The 12,535-nt window shown below is 39.9% G+C and overlaps 1 protein-coding gene across 3 annotated transcripts in view; it reads right to left on the reverse strand.

The window, feature by feature from the left end:
- PTPRR (protein tyrosine phosphatase receptor type R) overlaps positions 1-12,535 on the reverse strand; it is a 152,003-nt gene that overhangs the window by 56,637 nt on the left and 82,831 nt on the right. For 2 of the 3 annotated variants that reach the window (XM_054834320.1, XM_054834329.1), the window contains exons 5-6: positions 8,779-8,889; positions 1,806-2,068 (exon numbers count right to left, since the gene is read on the reverse strand). In XM_054834320.1, coding sequence (XP_054690295.1) covers positions 1,806-2,068; positions 8,779-8,889 — 374 coding nt within the window. Of the gene's footprint in view, positions 1-1,805; positions 2,069-8,778; positions 8,890-9,055; positions 9,156-12,535 lie in introns of those variants that run through there. The other variant, XM_054834339.1, reaches the window with a different exon arrangement.

Consider the following 12,535-nt stretch of genomic DNA (forward strand, 5'->3'; position numbering starts at 1 on the left):
AATAATAGCTGCTTATTTCAGAGGAAGAGAAGACAACCTATTCCCTAAAGTTCTCTCCCTCCCATCCCCAGACCTTTGTATCACTGATCTTGAAATAAACCACCATTTCTTAGAAGTGGACTTAGGCTGATAAAGTGTAATTGTGTTAAACATGACAAAAAGAACTGCAGAATGGGATGTTATCACAATTTCCATCATTTTCTCACAATGGCCTGTTAGTGTTCTTTTACAGTAGAAACTGAAGTGCTCAGTTCCTTAAACTCTTTCCTTTGTAATAAGCTGAAATGCCTAGTTTATTTGATCAAACATCAGGTTTAGTTTCTTCTTTGTACCTCAGCTCTCCATTTTGACACATCTGACTCAGAACGTTGTCCTTCCAAAGGATAAAATTTGGTTTAGGAGCATTAAATACTGAGTTCCTATCTGTGGTAGTGGAAATAAAGATCCTAGATTAATTGTTTTTATTTCTTTGTTTGAGCAATGAAAAAAATTCTTCCCTGGTCTTTAAGTACAAACTCCCTCTACAAATTCCTTCACCCCAATCCCTCTCAACTATTACATATGCTATGTTAGGTACCAGGTATTATAAACTAGCTATGTGATCCCCATGCTCACATGCTTTTTTTTTTTTTTTGATCTTGTGGAATGAGAGCAACTATCAAAACATATTTATTTGCTTCCCCCACTCCTTATTTTTTTTAGCTGCAGTGATATTACTACATATTTTATGGCAGCTCTGCCTTTCAGCATCTTTTACTCGTGGCAGAATCAGTCCCACTCCCTTAGTTCTGTCTGTGGCTCATAAAGCCATTGATAAAATCTCCGTCATTGAAATCCAGTGGTTCAAGCTGAATCAGGGTTACTGCTCCATTCTGAGAGCCCTCACAGACATTTTCTCCTTCTCATTCTGATTTCCCTCTCACATCTGCACGGCGTCTGTTCTTTCATTTATCTTCTGTGCCGGGGTAGAAGAGTTCAGCTGGACGGCTGCATGCTACGTTAGTTATTCAGAACACTGATGCTTTATGAAAGCGGCCTGCAGCCATCAAGCAAGAAATTATATAGGTTTCTAACAGAAGAGAGACAGATGTCAGTGTGCATTCTCCTCTGGGAAGAATAACTAGCTTTTTATAAAAAGAGCACTGGCCCAGTTTTTGAAAGGTAGAATGGGTGGCAAGGTTTCGTGCCCAAGTATTTCTGAGGAGCCGCACACAAGTGTTGGTTTCATTACTAATCACTTCTTTCTCTTTTTTTGTAAAGCCTATAGACCTTGGACTCTATCTTGACCACCATGGAAAGCTGGATTTAAGAAGAAAAAATATCTAAAGGTGATAATGGAAACACTGTATGAGATTGGTAAATGCACTCAATTGCTGTAAATATTTCTTCTTTCTAACTTTCCCATGTCCTAGGGACTCACTTACAATGAGAACATCTTTCTGGCAAAACATAACCAGTCACTGTGCCCTCTGCCAGGATCTCCAGGATCAAAACAGGCAAAAATCAATGGAAAATGAAAAATTATTTCTCTGGAGTAATTGTTGGAAAGGGGAAGAAAGAAAGTAGCAAAAAGAATTCCAGTACTGCAGTTAATCTCAGTCCAAACTTCTGGACCTCTGCTCATATGAAAAGAAAAGGAAAGGAGAGAATACCCATGAAATAGACATTAGCACACCAAAATCACACTTCTCAGATGTCTGTGTGGTGAAGTCTCCCATTGATTGACAGCAAAGACACATATGAAATCATGCAGCATGAGTATAACAAAGCAGAATAAATCCTCAATGTGCTGGGCACCATCCTACCTTTCCTGGAGTCCCACAGGTTTCATTCTGAAAGGAGATGGACTGGCACATAGGGGAGGTTTGAGCTCAGGAACACATTGGCCTTGAGGGTCCACTACAACATTGACAACCTTTGGAGCCTGTTCAGGCTGGACCATGCTGTTGGTGGTCTTATACTCAGACTGAGATGTCTGCAGGGGAAGGGGTGAGAGGTGGATCTCCTGCTTCTTTTCCTTCTCTTGTCTCAGTGACAACTGGATCTTCTCCTTTAATCTGTACAGAACCTACAGAAAGAGAAAGGAAAGCCCAATCTCATATCCCTGGTAAACAAGGCAAGGAAAGTATAACAAATGCTGGATAAGATTGCTATACGTGGCTTTCATTCCTAGAAGGTAAGCCACAAGTTGTGTTACATGGCATTTCCCACAACAGGATAAATATTTCCATTACATAAACCACAGTGTGTACACGTGGGCGTAGGGATTTTAACAGTTCTCATTGTGAGCCAGTAATTATTTGTAATACCAGCAGTTGTATTATTAAAGGGGCAAATAGCATACAATGGAAAAAGAAGACACTGTGAAGAAGGAAATACTGATAAACAGAGTAATTGTAAAAAAAATTGTAAGAATTTTAACACAAGAGAGACAATGGTACAAAATAAAATACATGCTCATGATACATCCAGGTACATGTCTCTAATTATAGCAGCCTCAATTTGTTTTAGAGCAGATGTTCTTGAAAGCTCTTACTCATTTTGCAGGGAGCTGATGGTTGAACTGAGAAACTTTACTCGGCCACTTTTGTAACGGTAGGATGCTACTACTCTGAAATACTCCTCAGGATAAGGATATCCCTCAATATCCTCAGAGGAACATAACCTGTTCTGGAATAAAGCTGAAGCGATGCGTGGCCTATGAAGCTATTTAAGCATCTGTTCAGAAAAGTGTGGTTTACAATCACCGAGACATTGATGTCTGAACGTACTGTAATACCAGGATTCCTAGTCCGCCTATTGCTTATGAACTTGGATGTCAGATATCTGCAGCAAAAGCTTTTCAGAAGTTGTACTGATCCTCTACCACTGAACTCCGCACTGACATTGCTGGACACCGGCTTGGCAAGGGCTGGTGGGTAGCGTGTGGTTGGTAATGTCACTGCAGAGGAAGCTGTGTTATGCCTGTTTAACACATCTTGTCTCTCTGGAGGGGAATCCAAAAACAATTTCTGAGCCAGGGTTGTGCTATTTTCAAAATGTGCCTTACAACCTATGAAACATATGAGAATTACTATCGTAAGTATTGTGCGTGGAGGTGGGCAAAAGGCACTTACATGGCTTTTTGAAGGTGTCTGTAGATACCCTTGTACCTTCTACTCTGCTTTATCTGTTGCCATAAAGCATTCAAATTGAATCCTGGTTTGCAGTGCCATAAAGACAAAGCCTAGACCAAAGCATTTTTCTGCTGCAAGTCAGAAGCTCTTTGGCAGCTGTTGCCCTCCTAGCACCACAAAAAGATCTGTCATTCCATGGCTTTCTATGAAGACTGGATATATCTGATCGGTTTGTTTTTTCAAGGATTAGCATTAGAGGTTTAGCTGCGAACTGACCTAATGTCATTAGGAATACACTCATTAAACAAGACTTAACTACGTAAACCATCTGTTCATTCAGAGGAATTTAGAATTAAGTTGCATGGATAAGATAAGCTGCTCTTTGCCATTATTTTGCAGAAAAAACAGCCCTACTGTGAAGCAAGGACACAGGTACCAGTAAAGATAAAACAGGCTTGAAATATTTTAACCCTCTTTTCCTCCAGTGATTGCTTTGGTCTCTTTTGTTTCTGGTAACCTGCAGATATGCAGCTCAGACATTCACGGTCATGACAATGTTAACCATACCTTCTTGTCACTGATATATTTTGACATAGTTTCATTCCTTGGAGACCCAAGGAATTATGTTTTTGACTTCCAAAAACCTGGACGAGTATTATTTCGTACCCTTTTTTAATACTCTATCATTAGATCCTAGGAAAAAAGGTAGTCTGCCACCAACAGAAGTTGAAATAAAGCTAAAGAACCACATTTGATCTAAAAGCTAACACACTGAGCTAACTCAGAAAGTGTGGTCAGGGCCATCATATTTTTAATGAATTCCAGGTGAAAGTCAAACAAACAAAAATGGCCAAAACCACAGTGATCAACCCAATCACCAAGCTCTGCAAAGGGAAGAACTTAGTTATGCTCATATTTTAAATCAGTTTAAACACATCTGTCAGTATGGATGGAAACACATATGAAGCCCCTAAGCTAGGAAAACTAACGTTCTACTGATATGCCAGAAGATTAATTGTGAGGATAATCAAGAGGCATGGGGCAACTGAACAACACGAAGTACTATTTTCCAGGACACACAAGGTGGGTCACCTGTAATTTTTTCATGTATTAAGCCTAGGCTTCAAAGCCATAGTCCAAAAGGAAAATAAGTCGTCTTTCTGCCTCCTCTTTGACTCAGCTTATATGGAAGAATGACAGGGTGCTGACAGCATGATATTCACTCCTTATATCTCTGCTCAGATTTCTGCAAAGGAAAGCTGACGTGTTACGTCCTAGCTTGGCCAGTACCTCCTACCTACACATTCAAAATACCAGTGGAAACTGCTTTTATTCATATTCAGAGATCAACAGGAAATCCCAACGAAATAACTGTATCTCCAGAATTAAGATCTTGGCAATGGTTATGTGGAGCAGTGATATGAAAACTCATCTGCCTAGAGAGATTTAGGGCACCCAGGACTGTACAGTAAAATCTCCCAGAAACCACAGAAATTAAGACTCTAATTAAAAGCGTTCCCTCTGACAAGTACTTATCAACATGTGTGTGAGGCTGTGTGTGCATCTCTGCGTGAGCAGAGCTATTGTGCATGTGTATACATGAGAAGAAAATCAGCCATCAGCATTTCCCTCAAACTCTGAGGAAGGGATGAAAGACCAAAAATGTCACAGATGTTAATTGTGGTGTTTGATGCATTACTGGGAGGCATTTAGATACCACGGCTGGAATGCACTATAAAAAATTGTGTAGAAGTGGAATAAAAGAATTCAGACAATCTAGGACTAGTTTAGAGACAAACCCCCTAATTTCAAGTTGGCTTATACACTCCTGCAGTATGATAAAAAGATATATTGTTAATTTTGATTTAAATCTTTAAACTGGCAAAAGCCAAAGTTGATAGGCTGATATTAGTTAGTTATATATATTCAATAATCAAAATGATTTCAGAAGTCCTTCACCACTTTATGAATCCTGAAATTTGTAAGTTTAAGAACAAGAGATAGGTCATGTGAAAATTTGATGCTGGAATGCATTTTTTTGGTATTCAATATTCTTCTTGTTAATGAAATTCCAAAATACAATCATGAAGCTGAAAAAAATATTTATCATTTAAGTAACTATCTCCCCAAAACATCAAATAACTGTTCATAACACATAAAACACCACAGTCAGTAGTAAAAATTTAGATCCTCACAATTTGTTGACAAGGCAAAGTTCATGGGATCATAGATTCATAGAATAGTTTGGGTCAGAAGGGACCTTTAAAGACCACCAAGTCCAACCCCCCCGCCATAAGCAGGGACATTTTTCACAGGTCAGGTTGCTCGAAGTTCATGTCTTTCCTTATTTTAAATGAAAAAAAAATCCTACTTTTTGATTTTTTTTTTTTTAGTGGGAAAACGAAAAACATTTAGAAAACTCTCTTATCACAACTAGCTACAAATATTTCATAATCTGAAGGTGATCCTTCCAGACTACTCAACAGATACTTATATATACATATTAAAAAAAAAATATGCAAACATACTGGTTTATTAAAACAGGCAAAATTAGTAAGAAATATGATAGCAAATAATTTAACTCACTGTCAAAGTGTGTGTTATTTAGTAAATTTGGTGATGGCTCAGTAATTTCTCTGTCTATGTAAAATAAAAAAATACTGAGACGTGTTTTACACATAGGAGTGCTAACGATATTTATTTTTACTTAGCACTTTGCTCGGCAAACTTTATAAATGATGTACTATGTTCCCAGTGGAAGTGAGCCTGTGGTCAGTCCCTGATGAGGATAGCAATGAGCTGTGTGTTGGCTTCCATATATGATGAATTGCTCCTGGGATGCAAGAAGTTCCCATACCACTACAACGAGGACTAGCTGAGTAAATACATAAAACGACCTCAGAGGTACAATTTACAAGTCCAACTTTAGCTCATGTGCTGCTGTATTACACTGTTTAGCAATACTCTGCACTGTAGATTTTTAGGTATAGAGGACAGATATTTATTCAAATCCAGCCAAGCATTAAGAAGCCTAAAAGCTGTTAACACACAATGCGCTGTCAGTGCAGGGAAGCATCATGATTTGTAAAACCCAGTTAAGAGACGAGGCTGCAATTTCTGTAGAAATTACACAGAACAAAGCAATAACACTGATAATTCAGCTGCCTTATACTGAGCACTGTCAGTCATAATCATCACTTTAAGTACTTCCTACTCCATACTTCAAAGGATACATGCAAGTCATCTACAGATGCAGTCTGAGCTTTCTGCTTTTGGACCCTATAAACTACAAAAAGCATATGGACAAACAGGTGCCTACCCTGTAACTTTAAAAAAAAGGCCACATTTTGGTGGTCTCATATGGTTGCTACAGCCAAAGCTACTTAGGATGAGCCCTAACGCCTTATGCTAAAGCTAAATGGTCTCATAGACTGCGACGGTTGAATTTGAAGTACTGAATTCCTACTTCATAAATCTGCCACTCTGACGCACATAAAATGGGATGAAAAACAATGATGTGAGCTGTTTGTTAGCCTTATAGATTGCACATACTTCATGTATCAGCAGGTCCTGGCAAAATCTGAGGCAGTGGCCATTTACACAGTCTAAACAGTAGCACACGTAAAGATACAGGTTGGACCTGGGAGGGGGTAGAAAGGGGAATGCCTGCAGAAAAGACCACAGCATCACAGTAAATCCATCTGGAAGGGACTTCAAAGAGCCTACTAGTATTTACCTCTGCCCTAACTCCAGATCAGCTATACCCAAACTATTCCTGACAGATGGTTGCCTAGAACCTTAATGGGTAAAAACGCCCGAGCTTCCCCAAGCAATGCACTCCAGGGTCTAGTGACCCATGTGGTAACAAAGTTTTTTCTAATGAGTCAGCCAAATCACCCTTTCAAAAAAATTGCCTTTTCCAGTCCCCAGTGGAGAAAGTGTTAGCTTCTTCCTTACCATACCCTTTGAAATCTTTCCATGTTTGAGAACTATCATGTTTATTCTTGCTCTTCTTTTCTCTGTCATAATCAAACCAAATTATTCCATGTCTTCTGTATCTCTGATCACTCTTGTATCTCCTCCCTACTATAATTGTCCGGCATTTTTTGCAAGTGTAGTACCCACAAGAGACCACAGAGAATGAGTAAGACACCGTACTATAACCAAATTACTGCCAAAGCCAAATTGGATGCAGATCTCAGAGATTATATCCTCATTTATACATCCCAAGGCAAGAAGTGTATTTTTTTCAACAATGTGATGTTACTCATTTACTTCAGCGTGTGCTCTGCGGTACTGCTGGAACCTTTTCTACAGAACTGTTGCTTTGCCACGTATTTCCTACATTGTGTTGATGCACGTGATCAGAGCTCTTGTCCCTGCCGAGCTGCATTTTTTTTTCTCCAGCACCTTAAGAATATTTTAAGTTCTGATACTGTCCTCCACAATGCTTGCAATTCCCAGTACCACCTATGCATTCCAAATAATTAATGAAAATACTATGTCGTACCAGGACAAGGACAGACAGCATTTTCTATACCATTCCAGCTAAACAGTCAGTAATGACCAAAATATCTTCTTGTCCAAAGTAAAAAATTTGAGTAAAAGTTAGTACTTCTAGAGTTACCCTCCTATTTTTGAGATGGCATGGAGAAATGGAGGTGACCAGGAAGTAGAAATTATATACAGCGACAAATTTTGTGAGAAAATAAGTGCTTTACAAATCTTAGGGAGACTTTAAAAGCATAAATAAAATTTTGTTATAAATGTGATAGTTTATTAATATCTTCAGTTTAAACATTCTTTCCATCTTAAGGTTGTAAGTGGGAAATCCATCTAGGTTAAAGAAAATTAAATGTGTTTGAAAGCAAAATATCTCAAAAGACTCCAAGATACTATATGTTCATAAATGCTGAGAATTGTCATAGAATTCAGTAAATCCTTATGTTTATGCACCACAGAAGAAATATACAATTCAGAGAAGGAAAACATATGAGATATAACATTGGAAAAAATGCAAAAATTACCCTGTGAAAGTCAGTGGTGGTATAGTGTTCTTCATCTTCCGAGTGAAGACCCTTGCATGTTTCATGTTCAGCATATTAGAAGCACATCTAATGCCCAGAAACCTGGTCACTGAACTCATACGATGGGAATGGCAAAGTTGTTCAAAAATATGGTAACTCCTTCATATACTCACTAGTCATTTCAGTTTAAAATTTGTATATTCAATACATGAATACCAACACACACTCCTAATAACTGTGCGTTGACAATATTGTATCAATGTGGTGGTGTTTTTACTATCCATTAAAACTGGAATACAGGCAGCTAATGTAACTTCAGGGATCCTGGAACCTTGATAAGAAGGTTGAGAAGTCAACTCATGTCACTACACAGTCACTCTGCAGATTTAAGAGCCCGTTATTTATTTCTTCAGTTTCCTTCTAATTACATTCTTCAGCTGGACTCAAGATATATCAAGAAATGTGGTTCTTCAAAGTTTTGCTTCACAGCATTATGGGAGTGACCAACTCTTACCTTGTAGCTGAGCTTTCAGTAGCTTTCAGTAGCTGTCATGCAAAGAAAGTGCGACTCTATCCTTCAGACTGAGAAAAGCATGAAGTAAAGAACAGTGAAAAAAGGTGAAAAGGAAACTTACCATTAAGCAAGTTACTAGAATGACAAAGATGCTGAGGAATATGACAACCGCATAAAATCCTTCTTTGCTCCAGATTTTGTCTGCTTCATGCTGGCCTTGCAAAACATTTTTCTTTTTTAAGCAATAAAACAGAAAGAGGAAGAGAAAAAGAGTTACACAGCAGCGTGCGCAGATTAAATAGCTCTCGCCAGGCATTAATCACCCTCCTCAGCTTTGTCACAGTTCACATTCCACAGTATATGGCACTCACTTTGAACGCTGCTATTTGCATACCCACCTCGGCTACGCACCCCGCCTGCACTCTGTGTGTCCGTGTACGTGCGTGCGCGTGACCCAGTGGGTCCTAACGCTACGTGAGATGATCTAAGACCTCCGCGGCTGCTGAGATAATCCTCCACCTGGAGTCACGGGCTGGTTGAAGGTAAGCAAACAAGACGCACAATCTTTCTTGGAAACTACCTGGCTCGTCAGGTAAAAGGGCAGCGCTCCTGCGTGGGCTGCGGGTACCGCTCGCCCTGCCTCTTTCTCCCCAGTGCTTATCTCTGGCCCCAGCACCCACGCACCAGCCTCGGGACTATTTACACTTGACACAGGAGTGACAAGCAGGTGACTTGCCGGTTTGCCTTCATGAGCTGGGAAGCCCTGACACTGTCACCTTTAGAGTACACACCCACATACACGTGCATCCGTAAAAAATTCTGATTATGCTGAAAGAAATCTCATTATCTATCTTTCTATAATTCTGATTATGCTTAAAGTAATCTCATTATCTTTGGGTTGCTGCTGATAGTACATTTCTAAAACAGCTGTGCACACTAAAATTTCCAGAATTCCTGCAGAACTCCTGCGGATTATGAAATAATAATAATTGTAAAAGCATTTATTTTTGGCTTTATTGCAGTGTGGGGACTTGGTTGGGCTATTAAATTACCAGAATTTCACTATGTTTCCAAATAGACATATGGTAGTAGAAACAGAGTACATGTACCCTCAGTCTAACTGCAATGTATTATTTAGAATAAAGTATGTCGTCTTGTGTTTCCGTGACCGCAGTTCAAAGACATTGCTCTCCCAATTTTCATCTACTTACTTTCCTTTTCTTAATTGTGTATTTGCAGTACAGTTCTCAGACTGAGAAAAAACGACTTTCTTAAATTCTAGTTTCTACTGTAAATGTTCAAGGTCTTGGTGTTTCCCTTTCACTGAAATTCCCTAATGGCTTTAATTAAACTTCTCGTTTAACTAGTGAGTTGTCTACCCGTCTCAAGGTGGCCTTTTTTCCTCTCTGGGGACATTGTGTAAGAGTTCCTCCGTTTAAAGATGAGTGGCTGCTCACTGGACCTGTATAACTGCAGGGACCCTCCAGCACTTTATTTACATGGGCACTTCATGCTCCAAAGTCTGCTTAGCCACTGCTTAGCCTGCTTTTTTGGACAGTTAATGTATCAAGCAAACTCCTTGTGTCCATCAGCCTCTCAGACATAGAAAGTCCTGATGAAGTTGAATTCATGTGGAAAGGCTTGCTGAGGAGGAGGAGATCATGGCCTAGGGAAGAGAGGACAAAAAGCATAATAAAGAAGAGTTTTCTTTGGAAGTCATAGCCCCAGGCACCAGAATGGAAAGCCTTTACCCCCTTCTGCTCAACTACAGAAGCAGACCTTGTAAAATTAGTGTATTTGTGTGTGTGTGTGTCAAATCACGCAGTGTTTCATGATCTGGCCTTAAAAGTATCGCAGGTATTGACAGTTTAACAAGGTTTGTAAGCGTCAGTCTCGTGTTTAGTGAGTAACTGAAAAACCAGGGCTTTCAAAGGCAAGCTGGAAATCTTGCCAAATATTTCTGCAAAAAATGTTCCTAGACATACTCAAACAGCGCTGCCACTGTAACGAGGTGCAGCTCTCCATGCAATCTGCTACCTCAGCACAGCAAGGTTATTCTGCTGTGCTCACGGAACAGGACTCGGGACCCAGTGCTGGCTCAGAGCCCAAATCTGCAGCTGCTCCGCACTTGGGACTGCTCCTGTTGAGCTCTGTGGGAATCCCACGGCGACAGCAGCAGCTGCAGCTCTGGCCCATTAGCTATAAAATAAGTGTTTGACCCTGGGTGGGTTACCTGATGGCTTTCTGGTGTTTCAGATCTCTCAGGAGGAAATCTAGATAAAAAGCAGGAGCTGAAGGAGAATTGGCCGTGCTGACCTTTTGCGAGTGAGTAAATGGGGGGGTTTTTTTGAACCTCTTCACTGAAAGGACAAATACACTGAAAAGTAAATGAAGAGCTAATAGGATTTTTTTGACTCAAAGGGTGAGAGACTTTAATGAACTGTAATTTATTACAGAAAACTTTTAAAATATTTTATAATAGACTTCATAAACATAACTGAATTTAAGAGAGTTAATCTTAGATTTGTCTTTACCTGATTTGTCTTTCTAAAAATCAAGTTCAAAGAATATTAACAAATGCTGAAAAAGGGTAAAAAAAAAAAAAAGCCACAACTTCAACATATCTAACACACCCTTTTTAAACACTTCAGTAGTACCTTCACATAACCAAGGAAATCTCTCCCCCAGATCTAACTGCAGGACAGCAGAATCATTGCTGAAGCTGCTTCCCTAATGACAGAAGAGGCTGTGACCTACAATAACTGAGTCATCTCATGCCTACGATAAGGAATTGCTTTCTGAAACGTCAGTGCTGCTCATTCAGAACTTTGGTCCTTGGTCTGGGAGAACTGATAAGACAGATGGCAACTGCCACGCTCGCTACAAATTGTTGATGTCCAGGAAAGAAGCTTGCAGAATGGCCACATGCTAGGGAAAGAGCAAAAAGGAAAGGAGTTGTGTCCAGGACCACAGGCAACGAGCCTCCTGCACAGAGATGTGCTGTGTCCCAACTGACTGATGTTACCCCACATTTCTCTCACTCAGCTGGGAACCTTTTCCTGGCTGAGAATCCACTAAGACTTTTTGAGGAATGGGAAGGTACCACTGCCATCATCAGAGGGCAGGAGGGTAAACTCAAATTAAGCTGCAAAAAGCCAGAGCTGATAAGGGTGGGGGAATACCAGAGCAGGTGGCATGGCAGGGGAGTTCCAGTAGCTCAGGCACCATCAGGTCCCAGAGCGAATCTGGCTACAGGGAGGAAGGCTCATCATCATGTACATCATCCCCCAGTGTTTGACTCCATTCCTTAACGAGTCTCCACAATCGGGTGAGTCATTCAGGCAGAATTAGCCAGGTTAATTTAAACAGTTTAAATTTAGCATAATTCAAGGTGGGTAAGAATCAATGTATTCTGAACAATCCCACGCTATTGCTAACCTTACTGAAGAGTGCCTGCACAGGTATCTGCTTTGCTCTGAACTGGAACAAATGTGTTTAGAAAAATGATTTTTTATAATTTTTTAATTTTTTTTTTTAAAAAGACATTAAAAATCCACTCTGGCCTTTCTGTTCTTATTATAGAAAACTAGTAGATTATTTCTATAAACAAGTAAAATGAGCAGCCAGCTTTTGATAACAACAAGAGAGACATTGACCTGAAGTAGCCACTGTAAAATCTGTGACTGAAAGATCCTGCCAAGGTATCAGGAGCTGCCAGGAAAAGGAAGTCTTCACCGGAAAGTAGGTGAAACGCTAATGAAAGCATGGCAAGCTGTAGTTCTGAGCTCAGAGGAAAGCTTACAGGGAGCTGGGGATTGAACTTGAGATTAAAACTGGTTCATCGAAGTTCACACTGAGTTGCTTTGTTTTTTTCTGCT

This window comes from Grus americana, chromosome 1 (genome assembly GCF_028858705.1).
Source record: "Grus americana isolate bGruAme1 chromosome 1, bGruAme1.mat, whole genome shotgun sequence".
Taxonomy (NCBI): Eukaryota; Metazoa; Chordata; class Aves; order Gruiformes; family Gruidae; genus Grus; species Grus americana.